The sequence below is a fragment of the Dromiciops gliroides genome, chromosome 3 (genome assembly GCF_019393635.1).
Source record: "Dromiciops gliroides isolate mDroGli1 chromosome 3, mDroGli1.pri, whole genome shotgun sequence".
Lineage (NCBI taxonomy): Eukaryota > Metazoa > Chordata > Mammalia > Microbiotheria > Microbiotheriidae > Dromiciops > Dromiciops gliroides.
Window position 1 is genome coordinate 655,388,458 of NC_057863.1, and position 27,082 is coordinate 655,415,539.

The window sequence follows — 27,082 nt, forward strand, 5'->3', positions numbered from 1 at the left end:
AGCACGCACTTTCTTGGACGTAGAGTGAGAAAAGGAATGTGTCTCCCTATCCCCTCTGAATGAGGATAATGGGTAACTCCTATCCTGGAATCATTATCTTAAACCTGAAAGAGGACCTTTGATTCATCTCATCCATTTTACAGATGGCCCAGGGAGAGCAAATTATTTCCCCAATGTCACACCCAGAGCCTGGATTTGAACCCAGGGCCTCTCACACCAAATCTGGCACTTGGCCCACTGTGCCCCTAGAGTGCTTTTAAGTTTCCTCATACTAGCTCTATAAAGGTAGGTAGTTCAAATATTGTCCCTATTTTTACAGATGAGGAAACTGAGGACCTAAGCTTTGCCCAGCTGTGGCTTATATATTTTTTCTTTTGATGCACTTCCTCTGCACCTTCTCTCACTCCTCTAGTCCTGTGGTTCCACTGGCATAGGGAAGTTCCTTTATCAATGCAGACCTCCTGAGTCCTGAGACCTCCTCTATGGCATACGGATTTAGACAGTAGCCTAGAGCTTGTGACTTGCCCAGGTTCACCCAGTCAGCATGAAGGAGAGGCAGGTCTTTCTGCATCCACAACCAACTCTTTCTATCCACAATACCCCACTGCTTCTCTTTCCTTTAATGAGACTTGTTATCACTTGCCTGGGCTCTCTCCAAGAGTTCCCTCTAACCTTAGAACCATGGATTATGAAACCCATCCACTAGAATATAAGCTCTTTGAGGGAAGGAATGACTTTTTTACTTGTATTTGTATCCCCATCTTTTATCACGGTGCTTAGCAAAGGGTGTTAAGTCATTTTCAGTCATGTCCAACTCTTTATGATCCCATTTGGGGTTTTCTTGGCAAAGATACTGAAGTGGTTTGCCATTTCCTTCTCCAGCTCATTTGGCACAGCTAGGTGGCACAGTGGATAAAACACTGGCCCTGGAGTCAAGAAGACCTGAATTCAAATCTCACCTCAGACACTCACTAGCTATGCCACCCTGGGCAAATCACTTACCCCCAATCGCCTTAAACATCCGGAGCCATCTCCAGTTGTTCTGACATATATCTTGCCACTGGACCCAGATGGTTCTCGAGGAGAGAGTGAGGTTGGTGACCTTGCACAGCCCTCCCTCTCTTAAATCTAATTCAGTGCAAGTCATGATATCACCCTAATGTCATGATCCTCTTCCAGAATGAAGGACAAACAGCAACAACAAAGGAGTTACAGATGAGGAACTGAGACAAATGGAGTTCACTGATTTGCTGAGGGCCACTCAGCTAGTGTCAGTTAAGATCTAAACTCAGGGGCAGCTAGGTGGCGCAGTGGATAGAGCACCGGCCCTGGAGTCAGGAGGACCTGAGTTCAAATGCGGCCTCAGACACTTAACACTTACTAGCTGTGTGACCCTGGGCAAGTCACTTAACCCCAATTGCCTCACTAAAACAAACAAACAAACAAACAAAAAACAAACAAAGATCGAAACTCAGGAAGATGAGTCTTTTTTACTCATCCATCACACCACCTCGCTGTTGCTTAGCACTGCTCAAATTCTGAGCCCAATATAGTCCCTATGCGGGAGAATATAAGGAATCCTAGAGCAGAAGTTGACAAAACTTATCAGTAAGCCAGTTTTACGGTTGGTCTGGCTCTAACCTCAGTACCCAAATTCCTGAATGCTTATCTCTTCCTTGTTCACCAGTAACTGATCTCCTCTGGAATCCAAGAAAAGTAGAACCTTAAGAGCCATTACCTCCTAAGGTGTTTCCTGACAAAACAAAGAACAAAGATGCCATTAAGTCTGCTTGTAGTCTGAATTTCTAACTTAATTCTTCTCTCTTCTGAGCCAGTCTCCAGACTCTAGAGCACACCATAAGACCAGGGAAATAGATTAAAATTCACTTAGGGCTCTTGTCCAGTATTTCCTGCTTTGTATCTATGAGATGCTTAAGCAAGTGATTACCATGTACTAGAACAGGCGTTAACATTGCCGAGAGCCATTTGTCTTCTTTTCCTGTATTCACAGCTAGTTTTTGCCCGACCCTGTGAGTCTCCTGGACCTTTTACATCTTGGCCTTCACTGACACATGATGGCACTAATACTGTAGCATGACAGGGGCTTGATCACCATGACCTTCTAGAAAGCTGTCTTCCCCCATGATAATGCCTTTATAAATAATCATTTCCCTCTGAAACCTCAGGGAGCCACCACTAATTATAATAGCACACTGACATTTAATCCTGCTGTAAACATTTTACATGTTATTTTCCCAACAACCTTAGGAAATGTAGGACTCAGAGGGAATTAATAAACCACAGAAGAATAGCAGGCATTTCCAAATAGATAAATGGTCAAAGGTATGAGAGAACCAAATTGTTACCAATCCTATAAATATTCCAAATTCAAATAATTCTGAGATTGCACCTCATACCCTCTTATTGGCAAAATTGGAAAAAAAAATGAAAATGGGTAACATTGAAGGGACTTTGGGAAGGAAGACTAATGCACTTTTTTTTTGGGGGGGGGGGGAGCAGGGCAATGAGGGTTAAGTGACTTGCCCAGGGTCACACAGCTAGTTAGTGTCTAGTGTCTGAGGCCAGATTTGATTTTAGGTCTTCCTAAATTCAGGGTCAGTGCTTTATCCACTGCGCCACCTAGTGGCCTAACTAATGTACTCTTGATTGAATCCTGAAATAATCTATTATAAAAACAACTTGGAAATATACTACAAAAGTTGCTAAACTAGATTTATCCTTTGGCTATGAAATCACTTTGGGGTATATGCCTAGAAAGGTCAAAGACAGAAGGAAAAAAACAATTTTACAAAACCAAAAAATATATAGTAATAGTTTTTGTGGTAGCAAGAATACAGAAACAAAGTGTGTGCTCATCACCTGGGGATTGGTTGAATTGTGGTATAAAAATGGAATGGAATGTTATCACAAAGTAAGAAATAAAGAATATAGAGAATTCAGGGAAATTTTGGGTGGCTTGCTTGATGTAGAGCGAAGTAAGCAGAATCAAGAGGACAATTGATATAATGTATTTTATCCATGAGGCAACAGGGAGATTGAAGGTTCTTAAGTAGGGTTAATGTGCTAAGACCTGTGCTTTAGGAAGGTTAATTGGCTATACACAGTTTTTGGAAGATGGATTGGAAAGAGGAGAGACTTGAACAAGGGAGATAAGACAGTTGTAGCAACAGTCCAGGTAAGAATGGTAACTGTTACTTGGAAAAGGATATGGAGATAATAGATAAGGCATACTTATGATTAGGGGACAAAATATATATGGATAATTTTAAAGCAAATGAGGTTAAGGAAAATGAGAAACAAGAAATAAAATTATCATTAAAGTAGAAAGAATAGAAAGTATCCTATTGATCAAGTTTCCAAAGATACTGAAGAGTTTTCTTTGTTAATTCCCATCCTGTTACTCTCCAAACATGTCTTCCCTTGGATGTCTTTTGTTTCCACGCTTTATCCCGTAAAAACTCCATTCACTCCCATGGCTTCAATTATCATAAAACCTGGTTGACTGACTTCCAATGACTCTTGAATATGTCTTGGCTTCTGTGCCCACTTATAGCTGCGACGGCACATATTTAATGGTTGGCCTGGATGCCCCATTGGTATCTTTGTCACAGTATGTCCAAAATGAGGTGACAGTCTTTAAGTACAACTTTTTTTCTCATTTCACTAGAAAGGTTTTCTATTTCCACTCCACTAATGTGGAAGAGGACTTGGATTTCTTTTTGGCCACAGAGAATAAAACTAGGAGGAGGGGGGCGGCTAGGTGGTACAGTGGTTAAAGCACCAGTCCTGGATTCAGGAGGACCTGAGTTCAAATCTGGCCTCAGACACTTGACACTTACTAGCTGTGTGACCCTGGGCAAGTCACTTAACCCTCATTGCCCTGAACAAAAAAAATAAAAATAATAAAACTAGGAGGAATGAGTAAAAGCTACAGAGGCCCATTGAAATTTGACATCAGGAAACTTGTCCTATTGACAATGAGAGTCATCCCAAGGTGGAATGGAACAGCCCTGGTAGTAAAGGGCTCCTCTTCACTGAAGGCCTTTGAAGGAGAGGCAGGCAAACATTACTGTGGAGATTCTGTTTAGACAGAAGTTGGACTAGATAGCCATTGTAACTATCTTCAATTTTAGAATTCTATGATTCTGTGATCCTTCACATGGCTGCTATTTAATCTTCCTTTTGCATAAATGTTTTTCCCCTATGAAAGCCCTTTCACTGGCTCTCTGATGCATAAGTCAGAGAAATGTCTTGCTCTTTGGGGGGGGGGGGAGAGAATGAAGGTTAAATGACTTGCCCAGGGTCACACAGTTAGTTGTCAAGTGTCTGAGGCCAGATTTGAACTCAGGTCCTCCTGAATCCAGGGCTTGTGCTTTATCCATTGTGCCACCTAGCTGCCCCAATGTCTTGCTCTTATAATAACAAATATTTATCGAGCTTCTCCTATAGGCAGAGCATCATGCTAGGAACCAGAAAAGATTCAAGCTTTTCCTTGTATGAGTTGATAACAACAGTACAAAGTATAATCGGGTAAATTAATTACAGTTCAAAACAAAATGCTATTTGAGATCGATCAAGACCTTACTTACACACAGTAGGGATCAAGGAAAACTCTTGGAAGTAGGTGGCAGCTAGATTGGAATTCAGAAGATGAGCAAGAATTCAAGAAAAGACAATCTACTCTTGGTAGATATTTTCCTGGGGGAAGGAGCATATTCTGCCTCAACATTACCTGTGCGCTAGGGATCATGACCTGTATACTACAATTGTCATCCTCTTGGTGGAAATTGGAGATGACAGAGTCTGTGGCTTGAAATATCACAAAGCTCATTCCTGTGGTGTAATACACAGGGCATTTATAACATCACAAGGATTGCCTGGAATGAGTCACCACAGGAGGCAGACAACAGATTCTCTCTCATTGATTGGGGGGCAGAAAATCATTCTGCCAACACTATGGTCTCAGATTTTGTAGATATAAGTTTGTATTTTCCCAAAGTCAAGAAGAAATTCCATATCTGGAAATGAGCCAAAAATAAAATGGTAGCATTGGTCACAGCAGTTAGGCTGCTGGTGGGATGGCCTGCCATATGTGTGTGTGTGTGTGTGTTGTGTGTGTACATAAGCACACATATATAGCATATATAAAAAATATATTTTATAAATATATATATAAGTATATATATCCTAAGTCCATAAATTGAGGAAAGTAGGAGAGTCCTCCCCTCCTCCCCAATGCTACAAAATAAATGTGACATCAGCCTTTTGCTGGAGCACTAAATCATTGTGGCTGTCAACATGGTGGCTGGAATTTTGAACTTGGTTTGCAAAGGTGTTGGCAGAAGGGAATGGTGCAAGTAAGGTTGAATCATTCAGCAAATTGATACAATATTGTTATATATCTGTTGGGACTTAAGAAATAGGTGTTAGGGAGGGTGGGTGGGTGTTAAAATATAAAATAATCCTTAGAGAAATGTTAGGTTATGCCATATAATAGCGATGCTCTATATGAGGAACACTCAGAAACATTCTGTAACATTCTAGAAAATGGATGTGGTTATTCAACCAATACTAAAAAGAAATTGGAAAACTGGGTGGGGAGTAGGATTTGCAACAATTACCTCTGATAAAGAACCCATTCCTCAAATATATAGAGAACTGAATCAAATTTATAAAAACACATCATTCCCAAATTGATAAGTGGCCAAAGGATACGAACAGGCAGTTTTCAGACAAACAAATCAAAGTTATCTATAGTCACATGAGAAAATGCTCTAAATCACTATTGATTAGAGAAATGCAAATCAAAACAACTCTGAGGTGTCACTTCATACCTATCAGACTGGCTAATATGAAAAAAAAGAAAAATAATAAGTGTTGGAGGGGATATAGGAAAACTAGAACCCTAATACACTTTTTTTTAATGAGGCAATTGGGGTTAAGTGACTTGCCCAGGGTCACACAGCTAGTAAGTGTTAAGTGTCCGAGGCCGGATTTGAACTCAGGTACTCCTGACTTCAGGGCTGGTGCTCTATCCACTGTGCCACCTAGCTGCCCCCCTAATACACTTTTGGTAGGGTTGTGAACTGATTCAACCATTCTGGAGAATAATTTGCAACTATGCCCAAAGGGATATAAAACTGTGCATACCCTCTGATCCAGCAATACCGCTCTAGGTCTATATCCCAAAGAAATTATTAAAAGGGAAGGGGGGTTCTTCTCAGCAATACAATGGTAGAAGATAGTTCCAAAGGACTCATGGAAAATGCTCTCCAAATCCAGAAAGAAAAAAAAAAACTGTGGAATATGGATGCAGATTGAACCATACTATTTCTCTTGGTTTTGGTGCTGTTGTTTTACTTTTATGAGGTTTTTCCTTTTTGCTCTGATTCTTCTCTTATGACTTGACTAATGCAGAAATATGTTTAATGTTATTGTACATATATAACCTATATCAGATTACCTGCTCTCTTGGGGAGGGGGTTAGGGAGGGAGAAAAAATTGAAACTAGAAATCTTATTAAAAAATGTTGAAAACTATCTTGACATGTAACTGGGAAATAATAAAATACTTTTATAATTTAAAAAATGAAAAAAATAAAGAATATTGAGGACTCAGACAATGGTCCTTATGAAAATCATCTGGAGGTTTAAGACACATTCCCTAATAAATTTTTGGCCAAAACACATTAATAGGACAGCTTCCAAAAGGAGAAATGCAAAATATCTGATTATATGGAATAATTCTACAAATTACTAATAATAAAAGAAACAGAACTAAAAAACGGAAGGGGGGATGGAAGGACCTATTTGTACAAAAATATTTATAGCAGTTTTTTTGGGTTTTTTGTGGTGCCTAAGAATTGGAAATAGAGGGTATACCCATCAATTAGGGAATGGCTGAACAAACTATGGTATATAATTGTAATGGAATGTTATTGTGCTATAAGGAATGACAAGCAGAATGATTTCAAAAAAATCTGGACTTACATGAACTGATACAAAGTGAAGTGAGCAGAACCAGGACAACATTGTACACAGTAACAGCAATGTTGTACAGTGAACAATTGTGAATGACAACTGTTCTCACCAATACAATGATCCAAGATAACCCCAAAGGATTCATGATGAAAATGTATCTGCCTTCAGAAAAAGAACTAATGTTGTTTTAATACAGACTGAAGTATATTATTTTTCACTTTCTCTCTTTTTTCTGTTTGCTTTCTTGTACAAAATGAATAATATAGTAATGTTTTACATGATTACATATGTATAACCTTTATTAGCTTGCTTAGTATGTCTGGGAGGAGGGAGGGGAGGAAGGAAGGAAAGACAGAATTTGCAACTCAAAAACTTTTTTTAAAATGTTTAAAATTGTCTTAACATGTAATTGGGGGTGGGGCAGCTAGGTTGCTCAGTGGATAAAGCACCAGCCCCGGATTTAGGAGGACCTAAGTTCAAATCTGGCCTCAGACACTTGACACTTACTAGCTGTGTGACCCTGGGCAAATGACTTAACCCCACTGCCCCGCAAACAAACAAAAAAAACCATGTAATTGGGGGGAAGGAAATAAAATACTATTAAAAAAGAAAATAGGTGTGATGAAGAACAGAAACATATGTAATAAAAGGAAGCTACCCTATCCAGTTTTCAGTTTGGAGGGAAAACAGCTGTTTCTTTTAAAATAGAGTGATATAATCTGTGCACCACTGTACTTAGACTGGTTTGTACTTTGTTTGGACCATTTAAAATGAATAATTGCTATGGAATTTTGATAACTAAGTCAAGAAGACACAGATTCATGCATTAGCCTTTCAACTTGTGTATGGATTTATTTTCTTTTTGGGATATATGTTGTAAAAAAATAATATTCTCCAGTGCAATATTTGTTAGAAAAAGTTCGAGTCATCCTTTGTATAGATTTGTTTTAAATTTGATTAAACAGAAAATCAGATAATTTAAAAAAAAAAAAAAAGGAAGCTATCCTTGTGAGAAACTTGAGGCATTCATGAAGGCCTTCCGGATCTGTTGCTATCCTACCACCTCCAAACATCTACATCTCATTTGATGAGTCAGCTGTACTTAAAGCATGTAGATCATTATAATTTTTTTCAGAGCCTCAAATTCTTTTTGTGTTTTTTTTTATTTAGCATTTTATTTTTCCCTCATTACCTGTAAAAATAATTTTAACATACATTTTGAAAACTTTGTGTTTTCAATTCTCTTCCTCCCTCCCTTCCTACTCCCCCCCCTCCAAGAAGGCAAACAATTCGATATAAGTTATACATGGGTAGTCATGCAATACATTTCTATATTAGTCAGGTTGTGAAAGAAAACAGACAAAAAACAACTCAAGAAAAAGAAAGAAAAAAAGAAAGTAAAGAAATTATCTTGGTTTTTTTTGGTTTGTTGTTTTTGTTTGTTTGTTTGTTTGTTTTGGTGAGGCAATCAGGGTTAAGTGACTTGCCCAGAGTAGAAATTATGTTTTAATTTGTATTCAGACACTATCAATTCTTTCTCCGGGGACAGATAGCATTTTTCATCATAAGTCCTTTAGAGTTGTCTTCAGTCATTGTATTATTGAAAACAGCCAAGTCATTCACAGCTGATTATCTTAAAATATTGCTGTTACTTTGTACACAGTACATTTCACTTTGCATCAGCTCATGCAAGTCTTTCCAGGTTTTCCTGAGAGCAAACTGCTCATCATTTCTTATGGCACAATAGTATTCAATCATGATCACAGACCACAATTTGTTCAGCCATTCCCCAGTTGATGGGCATCCCCACAATTTCAAATTCTCTGCCACCAGAAAAGAGTTGCTATAAAATATTTTTGTACACATACATCATTTTCCTTTTTGTTTTTTATCTCTTTTTGGATATTGTGGTATTGCTAGGTTAAAGAGTATCATGCTTTTTATAGCCTTTTGGCCATAGTTCCAAATTGCTCTACAGAATGATTGAATCAACTGACAGCTCCGGCAACAGTGCATTAATGTTTCATTTTCCCTATATCTCCTACAGTATCTGTCAGTTTCCTTTGCTGTCCTATTATCCAATCCAATAGGTATGAGGTAGTACCTCAGAATTGTTTTGACTTGCATCTTTCAAACCAATAGTGAGTTAGAGCATTTTTTTTTAATATGGCTATAGATAGCTTTGATTATTTCATCTTGAAACTATATTTTTGATCATATATCAATTGGGGAATAGCTCTCATTTTAATAAAGGTGACTCAATTCTCTATGTTTGAGAAATGAGGCTTTTATCAAACTAGCTTCAAAAATTGTTTCAGTTGCTATTGCTAACTGTATTTCCCTCCATCCTATTCCCTATTCTCTATCTCCTTTCACCCTGTCCCTCAAGTGTTTTGCTTCTGACTGCACCCTGCTCCCAATCTGATGTCCCTTCTCTCTCTCTCTCTCTCTCTCTCTCTCTCTCTCTCTCTCACACACACACACACACACACACACACACACACACACACACACACACGCCTTAACTCCTTCCCTTCCTACTTTCCTTCAGGGTAAGATAGAATTCTATACCCCATTGAATGGATCATCATAATTTCTAAGGCTGGTTTTACCCCAAAAACTCCAACTTTGCTTGCATCAGGGAAAAAAAAAATATTCCTCATCTCCTCCTTTTTCAACCTCCCAACTTCTGTCTCCTGGTTAGCCATTTGATTGCATGATTTTTTAAAAGTTACTTCCAGGGGCAGCTAGGTGGCGCAGTAGATAGAGCACCGGCCCTGGAGTCAGGAGTACCTGAGTTCAAATCCGGCCTCAGACACTTAACACTTACTAGCTGTGTGACCCTAGGCAAGTCACTTAACTCCGATTGCCTCATTAAAAAAAAGTTACTTCCAGGCCTAACCCCAAGGTTATCCCAACCCTGAGAGATCAAGGATAGAAAATAGGCCTCTCCAGGCCCATTAGAATTAACTTATATCTTGGAGGAGCTTTCAGTTAACCTCCATTAAAAAATACCACCTCGCCTTAAACAACAAGAACAGCAGCAGCTAGCATTTATATAGTGCTTTCAGGTTTGAGAAATGCTTTCCAAATATCCCATTTTATCTTCATAAACACCCTAAAGGTTACATGCTATAACTATCCCCATTTTACAGATGAGAAAACTGAGGGAGACAGAGATTAAGGGATTTGCCCAGGATCACAGAGTCTGAGGCTGGATCTGAACTTAGAACTTCCTGACTCCAAGTCCAGCAACTTATCCACTGTGCCAACCAGTTGCCTCTTTAGTAGTCTTCATTCAGAGTTCCATCTTTTATACCTCTGCTCTAAAAAATTAATAAAACTATTTTGCTAAAAAAATCAGTGGGTTTATTAAAAAGAATTTTTTGAAACCTGAAACTTCAGATCTTATCGCCAATCCTGTACCACTTATTACAACTCTCCAAGGAATATATATTCTAGGAAAGAGGGCTATAAAATAAATTAGCATCATTTTATCTGAAAAAAAAATAGAAAGCAACAATATGTGTAATAAACACTTTTATTTATAGTTTGGGGTTCCAATTTTTATCCCTCCAAACCTTCCTCCTCTCCCCCCTCCCTGAAGCAGCAAGCAATCAGACATGAGTTATACATGCATAATTATTATTTATAGGGGAAATTAATGGGTGTTTGGGGCAGGGGTACTTAGGAATTCCTCTTTAAAGAATTACACCCTCTTGCACACAAATCCAATTAAAGTAAAATAATAGTTTATTTAGGTGCTAGGGAAAGGAAACCAAGACAGAAGTCCTTGGACTTCTCATGGGGAGAAGGCATGGCACAGAGGTGTGGCTCTCTGAGATACCTATCTCCTCAAGCAGGGGACAGGCAGATACTTTTTTAGAGGACTGATGGTGGTCCGATGGGGTGATCATCTGACTGTGGAAAGTTCCCTTATGAAGGAGGACCATCCCCCACTGGTGGTGGCTGGAGGAAGTTGGGTGAAGGGTGGCTCCGGGGCTCTCAAGCCATCTCTCTCCCCCTCATACCAGAAAGGCAGCAGCCACACCTAATCTTATCTCCCCAGACTGGAATGAAGAGTGGTGGTCCTGGAACTAACTCAGTCCTGATCCTGTGCCACTTATCTCTTTAGGTGTGTCTGTCCTTTGGTTTAGTTTCTCAAGGAGAAGGATTCTTTGATTCACCCCAGAAAACTTCTGAGGTACCCAGGGGCCCATGACAATTATATAAACATTACCATATTTGTCATTTTGTACAAGAAAACTTGATTAAAAGAAGAAAAAAATTAAGGAGGGGTAGGGAGGGAGTGAGGAAGAGAATTTGGAATGCAAAGTTTTAAAAAATCAATATGAAAATGTTTTTACATGTAACTTGGGGAAAATTTTAAATAAATAAATAGAATTTTAAAACAAACAAAAAAAGAAAAAATGAAAGAAATTGAAAAATAGCATGCTTCAGTCTGTTCCATCAATATCAGTTCTTTCTTTGGAGGTGGATAGTATGTTTCATCAATAGTCCTTTGGGATTGTCTTGGATCACTGTATTGGATTGTCTTGAATCATTATATTCAGATGGAATTCTTAATATCTTAACTTTCTAGCATTTAATAAGTGACAGGTCTAAATAGAACTTCTTGGGGCAGCTAGGTGATGCAGTGGATAGAGCACTGGCCCTGGATTCCGGACGACCTGAGTTCAAATCCGGCCTCAGACACCTAACACTTACTAGCTGTGTGACCCTGGGCAAGTCACTTAACCCCAATTGCCTTACTAAAAAAAATAAAAATAAATAAATAGAACTTCTCCCATATTATTATATACCCAAAATTAATTTCTGACATGACATTCATAAAGTGTGAAGAGGAATGAACTAGATCTGAAAGGTTTTGTATGTGGTAATTACATTCATAAGGTTTTCCTCCCTTATGAATTCCCTGATGTTTAGTGAAATGTTCCTCTGGCTGAAATATTTTCTACATTAAATACACTGAAGGATTTTCTCTCCTAAATGAATTCTCTGATGTTTCTTAAGTGATGAATTTTTGCTGAAGGCTTTCCCACATTTATTACATTCAAAGGGTTTCTCTCCAGTATGAATTCTCTGATGTTTCCTAAGGGATGAGCTTTTGCTAAAGGCTTTTTCACATTCATTACATTCAAAGGGTTTTTCTCCTGTATGGATCATCTTATGTTCAGTGAGATACCCTTTATGGCTGAAGGCTTTTCCGCATTCGTTACATTCAAAGGGTTTCTCTCCAGTATGAATCCTTTGATGCCTCATAAGGGATGAATTGTTGGTGAATGCTTTCCTACATTCAGTACATTCATATGGTTTCTCTCCAGTGTGAACTCTCTGGTGCCTTAGGAGAGATGAGCTGTTAATGAAGGCTTTCCCACATTTGTTACATTCATATGGTTTCTCTCCAGTGTGAATCCTCCAGTGCTTCATAAGGGATGAGCTGTTGTTGAAAGCCTTCTCGCATTCCTTACACTTATACGGTCTCTCTCCAGTATGAATTCTCTGGTGTTTTATAAGGCATGAGTTGTTGACAAAGGCTTTCCCACATTCATTACATTTAAAGGGTTTCTCTCCTGTGTGAATCTTCTTATGTTCAGTAAGGTTTCCCTTTTGGCTAAAGGCTTTACCACATTCATTACATTTAAAGGGTTTCTCTCCAGTGTGAACTCTCTGGTGTTCAGTAAGGTTTCCTCTCTGTATGAAGGCTTTTCCACACTCATTGCACACAAAGGGTTTCTCTCCAGTGTGAATTCTCTGGTGCTTTATAAGAGATGAACTGTTGCTAAAGGCTTTCCTACATTCATTACACTCATATTGTTTTTCTCCAGAATGAAGTCGCCAATGTTTCTTAAAAGATGAGCTGCTGCTGAAGGCTTTCCTACATTCTTTACACTCATATGGTTTCTCTCCAGTATGAATTTTCTGATGCTTCCTGAGTGAGGAGCTATTGCTAAAGGCTTTCCCACATTCATTACATTCAAAAGGTTTCTCTCCTGTATGAATCCTCTTATGTTCAGTAAGATAGCCCCCATGACTGAAAGCTTTTCCACATTCATTACATTGATATGGTTTCTCTCCAGTGTGAATTCTCTGGTGTTTCTTAAGTGATGAACTGTTAATGAAGGCTTTCCCACATTCATTACATTCATATGATTTCTCTTCAGTGTGAATTCTCTGGTGTTTCTTGAGTGATGAGCTGCTGCTAAACGTTTTCCCACATTTATTACATTTAAAAGGTGTCTCTCCTGTATGAATCCTCTTATGTTCAGCAAGATATCCCCTATGGCTGAAGGCTTTTTCACACTCATTACACACATGTTTCTTTCCATTATGTTTTCTATGATATTGAATAAGGTCTGAATCAAAAGAGATCTTGCCTTTATTATACTTGTAAGGCTTCTTACCTGAGGAGATTCCATTATACTTCACCAAGTCTGAAATTGGTCTGAAGCATTTACCACGTGTACCATATCTATGGAGAATTTTCCTGGTGGCATTCATCTGTTGTACAAAAGAGACTGACCCCAGTCTCAAACTTCTTGAAAACATCTGGCATTCCTGAGTGACTGTCACTTGTCTGTATTTTTTCTCCTGGCTGTCCTTTTGCCTCCCCCACCTGACATGACATTTCCAGTCTTCTCCCAACTTGGAATCCCATGGATCATGGCTTGCAAATCTTTTCTTGGATGACTCCTCCACAAAAATGTCTTGCTTTAGGGTGGTCTTTGTGATTTTACACATCGTTTCCTGATTAAGGGACTCTGAAAGAAATGAAATTGTGTCAATATGCCCTGCTGTCTATGCTGGGAAAAAGGGTAGCTTCTCCACTAAGGAGATCAATCATTAATATGAGAAGTGAAAGACATTGTTAAGGCATTTAATGCCCAAGAGAGGTGAAGAGATAGTAACAGAGCATCTAGCTTCTCCAAATGAGTTGAAAACTTCAGAACAAAATGAGTAATTATCACATGCCTCAATTATCTTTCTTCTTATTCTTTTTCTTTTCCTTTATTTCATATTCCTAATCACCCTCCAACTTGGAATCATTGTGCCTAATCATAGGGTAAAGGTAAATATTTTCCTCAAGAGGAAACAGGGTGAATCTTAAAACTACATACTGGTAAACCGTGATATCAATCTCCAGAAAAATTCTAGCATCTGTGAGAAAATAACAGACAACAGAGTTTAAAACCACACCTACCTGAAAGCCTCCCCCCACCCCCAGAGTCTGTCCTCTGAACTCTGACCTCAGCATGTACTGCTCATGGACCACCCTCAAGTCCAGTAAACCAATAGATTTGAACAATGCTAGTCAATTAACTTGGAGCAGTGTGTGAGGGACAGCCTCTCCTCCAGACCACTGAGACCAGGAAGAAGCAGTCATGTGGCCCTCACTCACTCTCCTTTCTGAATTTTCTGAGCTATGTGTTCTCTCTTTATTAATGTTTAATATGCTTTAATAAATGCTTAATGCCCAAAACTGGTGCTATAGCCTCTAATTTCTAAGTAACAATATATTAGAAACCCCAGCTAAGTTCCCTAAAACTTAGGACAGAGAGAGGTACCCCCATAAAATTTCAAACTACACACATCTATGTGTCAAGCAAATTCTTTTACTCACACTTAGAAAAGAAACCTTTGTTTAATATGATGCAACATGAGTTTAACATGAAAAGATCATGTGCTACAAATTCTATTTCTTTTATGACCTAATGATAGGTTCATCAGGGGAATATTATAGACAGATTGACATCTCAGTTGTGATGACTGAAAGTTTCCAAGAGAGAATTTCTGGGTAAATTAAAATCAATTTTATTGACTATGTCTAGAAAGTACTCAACAAAATAGGGGTATAGTCCCCTAGGTAGCAAAGAAAGGGGGTGCACCTGAGGGTGAAATCAATTCTGATTGGCTAACAAATAAAAATAGAGAATGAATATTATAATGAGAGGTGGGCTATATTACAATGAGAATGTTAGGGGTATTTGACTTGAATCACCTAAGTCTTTGGGTTTTTGTTTGTTTGTTTTGGTTTTTTTGTTTTTTTAAGTGAGGCAGTTGGGGTTAAGTGACTTGCCCAGGGTCACACAGCTAGTAAGTGTTAAGTGTCTGAGGCCGGATTTGAACTCAGGTACTCCTGACTCCAGGGCCGGTGCTCTATCCACTGCGCCACCTAGCTGCCCCTAAGTCTTTGTTAAAGAGATTTATCCATTTCCATATCACCTGTGTGACAAAATGGAAAAATCAACATTTCCCAAGACCTGTTTGAGTAAACACAATGAGCATAAATCCACTCATTTGCCTAAACTTAGAGGTTTTTTTAATGTCTTTAATTCAATCTTCAGCCTGGGTAAATCTTTAGATAAGGAAGTACAAAAGGGAAAAAAACCTTGGTCCTAATTCAATAATTAGTTATTAAATACAAGAAAGAAATAATCATTTTCTCACAACAAGCCTGTTCACAATCTTTTTCAAGAAATTTTTGTAAACAAGATAGAGAAGTATGGGTTGGATGATAATATGACTAAATAGACTTGTAGTTTGTTGATCTGTAGTTATGATTAAGGAATTTACATGAATCTCGAGGGAATTCTTTAAGTGTTACACTCCAGAACTTTGTTCTTGATCCTATTCTGGTTCTACATTTTCAGTCAATCTGGATACTATGAGGAAATGGGGATTGGTGTCCTCTCAAGAATATAATAGTCACCATTCAAATTACACTCCTACGGACCTGTTTGAGGAAAAAGGTCTCCTTCTTTACCTGGCCTCCCTGCCTCCCCGCAACAAAATCACACAATTCAGGGAAATCCTGGGCTGGTTGCAATTAGGTCTGCTCTTGAGCTGTGTCCATATAAGGGAGGAATGGAAGAATTGTCCCTGTACCACCTCCCCCATTGGCTAAGAAATACTGCTTTCCAATTAGCTAGTTTTTGAAATGTAGATTGTAATCTTTGAGTATTTGAAATAATGGTGAAAAAGGTGAGGGGCCATTTCGAGTTAGGGATGAGAGGAGATAAAAACCGGCCTGCTAGCCTCCATTTTTAGTCACCCACCAGATGGACACGGGGTGGCCCATTCTCATGAGAATGACAATAAATGAGCCTTTGACACATCACCAACGCTGAGTTCCAGAAGTTATTGGAGGGAAATTTCTCACAGACACAAATATAGAACCCATAACAATTTTGTAGATAATATTAAACAGTGTGGGATAGTAAATCCACTGGATGACTGAATCAAGATAAAAAATGCATTTCATATACATATATATACATATATGTATATATTATATGTATATGTTATTATACTAATATATATGTATTTCAATAGGCTAGAACAATAGGCCCAAAATAAACAAGGTAAAACTTAATCAGAAAAAAAATGCAATGTCTTACATATTGTTCAAATAATCAACTGCACAAATAGAGGATGGAGGAAACAATTTAATAGCAAACCATGTTCATAAAACTTGAAGTTTTGGGGCAGCTAGGTGGCACAGTGGATAGAGCACCGGCCCTGGATTCAGGAGGACTTGAGTTCAAATCCAGCCTCAGACACTTGATACTTACTAGCTGTGTGACCCTGGACAAGTCACTTAATCCCAATTGCCTCACTAAAACAAGCAAATGACAACAACAACAACAAATAATAATAATAATAAAGCTCCAACAAGATAGTGTTTGCAAAGTGATCTGCAAAATCCAACTGAAACTGCTAGATAAATGTCAGTCAGTTATTATTTAAAAAAAAAAACAACTTGAAGTTTTAGCCAACCATAAGCTCAACAGGAACAGGAAAATAATATTAAGCATCATAATTACTATTAAAAGGATACACAAGGAATTCACCAACCAACTTAGATTTTTAAGAAATACACAACAGCATGGACAAACAGCATGGCGTGGTCCTGTTAGGACAGTGTCAGAAGGGCAAAGTGTTGGGATGCAATGAGGCTAGAAAAGAAAGCCAGAGGAAACAAAAAGGGTGTACTTGTACCTCTCCTGGTGAAAAAAGGAGAATCCAAGAAGAGAGAGGGCACTGCTGGGAGAAAGGGAAGTAGTGGTCATCAAGAACAACAGATCTTCATACAGAATAGACTGAACGAGAGCTAGCCTCATTTCCTTTTTTTCCCCCAGATGGTTAATAGAGCAGTAGATCAGGCGAATGGCAATTGACTTTGAAAGGCCATGATTGTTGTTTTTTGTCCTTCATTTTTTTTTTTTAGGACAATGAGTGTTAAGTGACTTGCCCAAGATCACACAACTAGTAAGTGTCAAGTGTCTGAGGCTGCATTTGAACTCAGGTCCTCCTGAATCTGGTGCTTTATCCACTTTGCCACCTAGCTGCCCCCCTGCCCTTCATTCTTTTTTTATTTTTTAGTGGGGCAATTGGGGTTAAGTGACTTGCCCAGGGTCACACAGCTAGGAAGTGTTAAGTGTCTGAGGCCAGATTTGAACTCAGGTCCTCCTGACTCCAGGGTAGGTGCTTTATCCACTGCGCCACCTAGCTACCCCATTGCCCTTCATTCTTGAATGTGATGTTTAAAATCTAATGTGGGTGCTTACCTGCCCAACTCCCCCAATTTGGGGGGGAAACTAGCTACGGTTTACTGATAAATTCAGCAACAGTTTAGGCTTTTAAGTATTTATTAAAGTGTATTAGAAGTTAGTGAAGAGAGAGAAGGTGAGAATATATCTCTTATAGAATGGAAAACTCTAGCTTAGATCTATGCAGGATAGACAGAGAGAAAACCTTGCCTTTACCTAATACGTGAAGTTCTGTCACAAGTTGGTTCCCAAATGAAAAAGGCTGATCCAGGGAGCCCACCTCACCTTGCTACTTCCACTCTCCCTCCCCGAAAGGGGAGGTCCTTCAAGCTGAGTGGTTGAGGGTGGTCTCCTGTTAATGTTGTAGTCCACAGCCTCTGAGAACACCCCTCTCAGGGCCAGCCAAGTGTGGTCTCAATTTAATCATCCTTTTTTTTTTTTTTTGCAGGGCAATTGGGGTTAAGTGACTTGCCCAGGGTCACACAGCTAGTAAGTATCAAGTGTCTGAGGCCAGATTTGAACTCAGGTCCTCCTGACTCCAGGGCTGGTGCTTTATGCACTGTGCCACCTAGCTGCCCCCTCTATTCAATCATCCTTAATTAGGTTCTCAGTCAGTTTTTCAGTCTCACCCAACTCAATCAATTCCAAATCAATTTTCAGGTGGGGCCCCTGGGCATCTGCCAAAGCCCATTATTTTATCACATGAAGACCATGACATCAGGAGGTGATGTCATGACTTGCACTGAACTGGATTTAAGTGAGGCAGGGTTGTGCAAGGTCACCAAACTCACTCTCTCCTCCAGAGCCATCTGGGTCCAGTGGCAAGATGTACATCAGGATGTACTAGAGATGGCCCCAGATGCTTAAGGCAACTTGCCCAGGTTCAGACAGCTAATAAGTGTCTGAGGTGAGATCTGAACTCAGGTCCTCCTGACTCCAGCGCTAGTGTTTCGTCCACTTCATCACCTAGCTGCCCCTACTTTTTTTTTTTTTGGTTTTTTTTTTTTTTTTTTTGCGGGGCAATGGGGGTTAAGTGACTTGCCCAGGGTCACACAGCCAGTAAGTGTTAAGTGTCTGAGGCCAGATCTAAACTCAGGTACTCCTGAATCCAGGGCCAGTGCTTTAACCACTGCGCCATCTAGCTGCCCCCTGCCCCTACTTTTAAAGGCAGTCACATCCTGATGGGTCAGAATGGTTCTAGTTAGCTCCGGAAGCAGTGAGGGAAAGTTTCTAAGAGGACACTGTAGGCTTAATGCCAAGAAAAACATTCTACAAAGAGGAGCTAAACAAAGTGCAATAGGTCACCTTGGGAGGCAGCGCATCCCTCCTCCCTGGAGGCCAGGCAACTACGCTGGGGGTATTCTGTCAAAGGACTTTGTTCAGGTGTAGTTTCAACAACTAGAAAAACACTGAGGTGCCTTCCCACTGAGAATGTGCGACTGACTCTTTGTGTCCTTCCTAGAATTATAAAGTTAGTGATGACTTGACAGAGCATTTTCTATAGCAAGCAGAGAGAAGTCAAATTGTAGGATTTTACTTGAAGAAGGGAATGACACGTTTGTGCAGCCTGGAATTTACAGGAGAAAAATCCTAGAGCAGAAGATAGCAAAGGCATCTTGCTTTTTTACAAGTATATGTCGGAAAAGCACCCTTGAAAGCAGAAAGACAGAGACCTGTGAATAGGGAAAGAGTAAGTTTGCATGAAGGGAAGGAAATTATTGTGTGAGGAGGCAAAAGAAGGATGGAATTCAGAGCATGGGGGGAAGGGTCTAGTATTAGAAAAGAAGGCACACTCTTTTCTCTGTATAAGGCAAGATGTTAAAGAAGTGAAAAATGAGGATCCGTGAGAGTGCATGTGTGACAGTCCCTAGCATGTTCTACAGGCCCCAGCAACTCAGAAAAGAGCGTTCTAACCATAATTTTAAAGGGAAAACCCCCGGTCTACTTGAACTCATTTCCATCTGTCTGTTTTTCACTCACCTGGGCTGGCGCCTCTCAACACTTCTCCCTCTGGTATCCAGGGGACTTCTCTTTTCTCCAACTGGGAGATCAAATCTGGTTGAAAAACTGGAAGTCCTGCTCATGGGGAAAGAAAGAGAAACATGCTAAGAAATTCAGTCAGTTAATAAACATTTACTAACTACCTACTATGTGCCAGGCAATGTGATGAGGACTGGTAATACAAAGAAAGGCAAAAGACAGTCCCTATCCTCAAGGAGCCCAAAGTCTAATGGGGGATACCATAGGCAAACAACTATGTACAAACAAGCTATACACAAGATACAATGAGATACAATTGGGTGGAGTCATCTCTCTAACCCTGCAGGAAAATAGGAGGGGAAGGGGATAAAGAGAGAGGGGCAAAAGAAGGAAGGGCAGAGTTGGGGAGGGGACAGACAGAAGCAAATACCTTTTGAAGACGGATAGGATAAAAGAAGAAGGATAATAGGATAATATCATGGGGAAGGGAAGAGGATGGAAGGAAAACAGTTCACAATAATAATCATGAAAAAGAGAAAAGAGGGGAAAATTGTACAAAAATATTTATAGCAACTCTTTGTGGAAGCTAAGAATTGAGAATCAAGGGAATGTCCATTAATTGAGGAATGACAGAAGAAGCTGTGGTATATGATTGTGGTGGAATGGCAAACAGGATGATCCCAGAAAAACCTGGAAAGATTCATGAATGGATGTATAGTGAAGTCAGCAGAGCTGGGAGGACATCATACATAGTGACAGCAGTATTGTTCAATGAGCAATAGCATCTGACTTAAGTACTCTCAGCAATGCAATGATCCAAGACAATCCCAAGGGACTAATGAGGAAGCTTACTATGCACCCCCATAGAAAGAACTGGTAAAAAGAACACTTGTGGATTGTACATATATAACCTGGTTGTGGTCTTGTGGAGGGAGGAGGAAAGGGAGGGAGAGAGGGAGAAAACTTTGGAACTCTAAATCTTATGAAAATGAATGTTGAAAACTACCCTTACATGGAACTGGAAAAAATAAAATAAGTGTTTGTTGCTAAAAAAAAAAAAATACAATGAGATAACCTCAGAGAGAAGACAATAGTATGAAGAGGGATCTGGAAAGGCTTCCCATAGAAGATGGGATTTTAGCCAGGACACAAAGAAAGCCAGGAGATAGAGATGAAGAGGGAAAGAATTCCAGACATGGGGGTCTGTGGATAGATTTGGGAGATGGAGGAATTTAGCCAGGAAAAAAATATACCTTTACTTTCAAAAACCTTAATTGAAATTCAGTATTTCCTACCATTATGAATGTGGGCAACAAGCATTATTCTGAACATATGTGTACATGTATATGTATGGATATGTGAGAAAATCATTAATAATGGGGTATTTGGGGAGACTCAGAGACCCCCCCCCCACACACACACACACACAGGAACTCTGGTTAGATTTTCAGGACCAGCCCAGAGTCAGAAGAATTGCAAAAGAAATGTATATTGACCTTCCTGACTACTTAAAGGAAGTTAACTCATCTGGGTGACCCCCCCCCCCAAGTCATCTCTCTCTCTCTCTCTCACATAGTTGTCGGCATATTGTCTCCTTCATTAGAAAGCAAGCTCAGAGGGGCAGCTAGGTGGCGCAGTGGATAGAGCACCGGCCCTGGATTCAGGAGGACCTGAGTTCAAATCCAGCCTCAGACACTTTGACACTTACTAGCTGTGTGACCCAGGGCAAGTCACTTAACTCCCACTGCTCCGCAAAAAAAAAAAAAAGAAAGAAAAAAGAAAAGAAATCAAGCTCCCTGAACACAATGTGTTTTAGCCTTTCTCTATATGCCCAGCTCTCAGAATTGGGCCTGACTCCCAAAATCGCTTGTTGTCTAACTGAGATAAGAACTTTAGATGCCATGCCACCTTTGACAAATGAGAATGCAAAGATTCAGCAATGGACAGATTCTGAGTCCCAGGAGAAAGCCATCCTTACCCAGGGAGACCAGATTCTTATAGTTCTCCATCATCACATCCCAGTACAGGTCCCTCTGAGCTGGGTTCAGCTGCTTCCATTCCTCCCAGGTGAAGTCCACTGCCACATCCTTAAATGTCACTGACTCCTGAAACAGTAAAGATATTTCTGCTTACCCAGAGACAATCCCTCACGTACACTATGGATTCAAGGGGATCAGACATAGAGGGAATGTTTTTTCAAAGCATTGAGAATTTAGAATTTTGGGGGGGAAAGTCTAATTTTACTGAATACTTGCTGTATCCTCAAGTTATTTTACACTAGTGGCCCCTAACCTTTTTTGTTCTTCTCTCAGAGACTCCTTTGATAGTCAGTCTAGTAGCCTATGGACCCCCTCTCAAAACCAAGCTTTAAAATAATTTAAATTTCAGCTGGAGATTAATGGGAAAAAAGATATATTTTTTCCCATCTAAATTCATGGACCTCATAAAAATGATGCAAAGCTTAGAACCCCTGGTCTAGACTCTGCAACCTCTAGTTGACCCCTTTAAATCAGCTTCCAAACTAAGGCCCAAGCAGATCCTGCATTTGGCTCTTCAATCCTCAAACTTTGTTCCCAAGATCAATATAACCCTAGAACCTGAAAATAATCCACGATCACACTACAACATTAAATCCCAATTATCTCTTTCACAGCAGTCACTTTTCCTTACTAATCACACTTGAATATTCAAAAAGCAGACCACAAATTATAAGGGTGGGAGGGTCTCCCCATCTTCAACCACTTATACGACTTTGGTGTCTCCCCCACAAGCCCACTGCTTCCTTTATTCTAGGTCTCAACAGTGCAAAATTCTCCCTTAGCTTCTTCAAACAGTATGCATTAGTCATTTACTATGTGCAGGTGAAAAAAATGGAAAGCCTGTTGTCTGGACCTCTCATCTTAGATAATCCCATGAGTTATCATTTCGTAAGAAAATCTTGAGGAGGCGGCTTATGGCTTAGCGGGACTGAAGGCAGGAATACTTGACTTAAAATCTGCCCTCAGACCCCTATTGGCTGTGTGACCCTCGGCAAGGCAGTGAATCTCTGTCTTAATTCACTGGAGAAGGAAAGAGAAAACCACTCCAGTATCTCTGCCAAGAAAATGGGGACTCGATAACTTGGACGTGACTGAACAACAGCAATAAACAAAGGTGCATCTTTGAGCTTTTTGGAAAGGGACACGAATAGTTCTCCCCCCACTACATCCCTTCCTCAGTTCTAAGCAGTCCAGTAGATCTAAAGAAATAGGGATCCCTGATGAGTCACACTGAAAGGAATGAGGACACAACCTGCTTTCATGAATAGGGCAGGCTCCCTTTGATTCACAACAGCCCTGTCTCTGGAGAAAAGAGGAAAAACTCCTTCATGAACCTTCAGATCCTGAAGAACCGGGAAAGCAGAAAATACACTATTGCCTCCTACCCTCCAGGGGAAGGAGCTGTGGAGCAGGCCTGGATCCTGGCAAAAAAAGGACACGCACAGACCACACTAGAAAGACTCCCAAAAGATGCCCCTGCTAAATCCAGCGTCGGACACTTAGTATCTGTGGGAGCCTAAGCTAGTCGCTGCCTCAGTTTCTTCAACTGTAAAATGGGAATCCTAGTCGCATCTAGCTCACAGGGGTACTTGGTGGTTGCGAGGATCAGTTGAGATAATTGTGAAGCTAGCAGCACACGCGTGGTACATAGTAGGTGCTTAAGAAATGCCTGTTCCTCCGCCTTCCTTCCACCATCCTCCACCATGTTGGCCTGTATAGGCCTAGGCCAGAATGGGAAAATGATGGATGATTCCACAGGAAAATGTAAACTACCTCGAGTAAATGTAAAAGAAGCTCTAACTATCCAGTGGGAAAACTTGCTCCCGATGCTGAGCCATCCCTGGCGCTCTGCCTTCTTTGTTCTGTTTCTACATAATCCCTGACCTGGCCCAGGATCCACAGTGTCACTCTGTCCTGCTGCTGCCCAGGATGATTAGCTTCTTATGAGGGCCCAATCAACCCTAATCAAAGGTATTAATAACCAAGCTGGCATGAGCCCCTCTTTCTTTTTTTTTTTTTTTAAGTGAGGCCATTGGGGTTAAGTGACTTGCCCAGAGTCACACAGCTAGTAAGTGTTAAGTGTCTGAGGCCGGATTTGAACTCAGGTCCTCCTGACTCCAGGGCGGTGCTCTATCCACTGCGCCACCTAGCTGCCCCGAGCCCCTCTTTCTTTAGGATCTCAGTATTCTCTCGGAGGGCATGCCACCCTACATTTGGCATCATTAGGGCAGAACAGAACCGCCCCTTGCATTTGGCTTTAGTGGGCAGGATAATCTGCTGCGATAAAATAATGGAATTTGGCAGATGCCCAGGGGTCCCACCTGATTGATTTAGTATTGTTTGAATTGGGGGATTGGATGGGGACCACACATGGCTGGCCCTGAGTGACCTGTTGTTCTCGGAGGCGGTGTACTACTGACATCAGCAAGAGACCCCCTTCAAGTCCAATGGATTTGGATGACAGCTTGAAGCCGTGTGTAAGGACCCCCTCTGCTCCAGATCTATAAAAACCTTCCACACTCAGTTTGAGAGGAGTTCATAGTTGAAGCAGGCTCGTGGCGGGGGATCTGAGGAAGAACCAGACCAGGCTGGAACTCTAGGCTAGAGAGGCCTGTTCTTAACTCCACGTGTTCTCTTTTTTCTAATACTTAGCATGCTTTAATAAATGCTTAATGCGGGGCAGCTAGGTGGCGCAGTGGATAGAGCACCGGCCCTGGAGTCAGGAGTACCTGAGTTCAAATCGGGCCTCAGACACTTGACACTTACTAGCTGTGTGACCCTGGGCAAGTCACTTAACCCCAATTGCCTCACTAATTAAAAAAAAACAAAAACAAAAACAAAAAAATGCTTAATGCCCTAAGACTGGTGCTAAAGCTTCTGATTTAAAGTAACCACACATTAGATTTTTTTAGACAACACATTTAGATTTTAAACATCACACTGCCATCTTATATACCCCTCTGTTCCTTAAACTCTTTAAGTTCTAACATCCAATCCAAAACCCTTCACAACACCTGGCCCATCTTTTTCTCCTTGATATATATTATTCCCACACTATACTTAACAGTGAAGTAAGGCCAGACTTGAACTCATGAAGTGAATCTTCCTGCTTCCAAACCTGTTGTTCTATCCACTGCACCACCTAGCTGCCCAAGAAACCTTCCCTAAACAGAAACTGAGGGGCACCTAGGTGGCACAGTGGATAGAACACTGGCCCTGAAGTTGGGAGGACCAGGGTTCAAATCTCATCCCAGACACTTACTAGCTGTGTGACCCTGGGCAAGTCACTTAAGCCCCATTGCCTTAAATATTTGGGGTTAATTCCAGTCACCACTAGAGGAGACAGTGATGTTGGTGACCTTGCACAGTTCTCCCTCACTTAAATCCAATTCTCTGCAAGTCATGACATCACCCCAATGTTACAGTCCTCTTCCAGAATGAAAGACAAACAACAACCAGGAATTGAACAGGGGCCACAGCAGTGAAAGTGCTAAATTCTAACCACTAGACCACCAGGGAACCACCAGACAGTTATCTAGACCACTAGGCAATGACTGAAGACTGAATTGTAAGGAAGGTTCCGACATGCATTGGTGGAGCTGTTTCCTCACCAGAGAATCCCCTATATTACTGAAATCCCAGATCTGCCCCCTAACCTTCCAATTAAAGACAGAAAAGCAGAGGCAGGGGCACTTGAGCCATTTCGATCCTTTCCCCCAAGCCATTCTCCATTCTAAAGTAGCAAGCTCGATGATCACGTGCCTCTGTGCAGGGAGAGACCTAATTTCTCTGTTTTTATCACCCACAGATGAAAGGCAGCTAGGTGTAGCGGATAAAGAGTTAGCACTGAAGCAAGGAAGCCTTGGGTGCAAGTCCTTCTGCCTTAGACTAGCTGTGTGACCTGGGCAGCAACTCTAGAACTGTAAGATGCAGAGAGGTGCCGGGCTCTACTGGTAGAAGGATCTTCCTCATTGAGAAGTTCCTCATCCCAAAGAAATCCCAGGTCTAGTCCCTATGCCCAAGCCCAGCACCCACAGAGGAAGATGCCGACTCACCTGAAAGTGGGCTACCAGGAGCCCAGAAGTCATTCTCTTCTCCCTGAGGGTTCTTTCCAGAGGGCGTAGAGCTGGGGAAGGAGAAAAGAAGTCATGAGGGGGGCGATCCAGCCCCGCTGCTCCCAAGCTTTCCCAAGTAGAATTCCCCATACCCTGGGCGAAACTGGATTCCATTCCCCTGGTACTCTCTGGGCACTGGGGCAACGGCCTAAGGTCTGTGCAGGCACTGATTTCTCCTTTAGAGAAAAGGAGGGGACAGAATGTATCCCTTCTCATCCTTTCAATAACTGTGGGAGGTAGGTAGGCTCAGTTATTATGCCCACTTTACAGATGAGGAAATTGAGGCAGAGGATAAGTGACTCACCCAGGGTCACACAGCCAGAAAGCATCTGAGGCTAGATTTAAAGTCAGGTTTTCTTGATTCTCAGGCTAGGTGCTCTTGAACCCAAACCCCACCCCCAGTTAGGGCTTGCTCCTCTCACAGCAAGTACTGTCTGACTCTAGGGTCCCTCCGTTTGGAAGGTGAAGAGCTCTTCTCAGAATCTCCCTTTAAGGAGAGTGCCCAGGCTGGGCCTGGCCTTCCTGACTTCTCCATCCTGCCCCCTGGCCAGGTACCTCCCCCTCACGCAGGCGTTAAACTTCCTTCAGGGCAGGATCTGGCCACAGCCTTTACAGATGCATCCCTCTGTCTCCCTCTCTCTCATTCACACGCACACGCACACGCACACACAGTAGGGCAGCATGCACAGCATGGCCACGACTACATTCTGGAAGACTCTGCCTCCGACCCTTGGTAGCTGGGAGCCCCTGCCCGGCAAGCCCCTTCTCCTGGTCTGAGCCTGCTCTGCTCATCCTCACGCGTGGGTGGAGGGAATTCCCACGCGCAGGAATCAATCACAGATCCCTAACACACGAACACTAACAAACACTGAAAAAACACAACTCACACCCGCTGATAAACACAAATTTAGGCACAAAACACGACACACAAACGACAGACAGCTAAACTTACAACCACGCATATAAACAACACGACAAACACAAAATACCTCATGCCCCCACTAAAAGCCACGCCCACGCGGTAGGGGTGGGGAGGGAGCCACACTTACCAACCCCGTCACCTCCAAGCTTCCAAAGGAGTAAAGAGACCTACCCCTGGCACTGCGCTTGCGCAGAATGACCCCACCACTACAAAAACTACGATTCCCAGGAGGCGTCAGGGCTGCCCTGACCAGGGCCGCTAGCTGCTGGACATGAAATGCAGATTAGCAGGGCTTCTGGGAAAGGGAGTCTGTCCAGAGGCCTCTGGGAAATGCAGTCCGGAGGTTGTGGCTGCGCAGGCGCAGTGCCCAGCTGTAAGGAGCCCCGGGAGCCAGATGAAGTACAGAATCCATTCCTGAACTTAACTCACCTGCTAGTACTAAGAACTCTACCTG

The 27,082-nt window shown here is 41.3% G+C and overlaps 1 protein-coding gene across 1 annotated transcript; it reads right to left on the reverse strand.

Annotated features, from left to right (window-relative positions):
• Window positions 1-11,458: 11,458 nt before the first annotated feature.
• On the reverse strand, window positions 11,459-26,620 carry LOC122746497 (zinc finger protein 345-like). The gene is made up of 5 exons (XM_043992138.1): window positions 26,411-26,620; window positions 25,647-25,717; window positions 21,531-21,657; window positions 19,553-19,648; window positions 11,459-13,783 (listed from the first exon to the last, which is right to left on the reverse strand). Exons 1-5 carry the CDS (start codon window positions 26,496-26,498, stop codon window positions 11,982-11,984), a joined length of 2,184 nt encoding a protein of 727 aa, XP_043848073.1. The 5' UTR covers window positions 26,499-26,620; the 3' UTR covers window positions 11,459-11,981.
• Window positions 26,621-27,082: the final 462 nt, after the last annotated feature.

Bases quoted from the DNA above. Each gene is read 5' to 3' on its own strand.
- LOC122746497 (XM_043992138.1), bottom strand. From the start codon at position 26,498: ATGAGCAGAGCAGGCTCAGACCAGGAGAAGGGGCTTGCCGGGCAGGGG. The intron at 25,718-26,410 runs GTAGTCGTGGCC...CTCCTTCCCCAG, and splicing joins GAGGCAGAGTCTTCCAGAAT to CTCTACGCCCTCTGGAAAGA. The intron at 19,649-21,530 runs GTAAGGATGGCT...CCCCATGAGCAG, and splicing joins TAAGAATCTGGTCTCCCTGG to GACTTCCAGTTTTTCAACCA.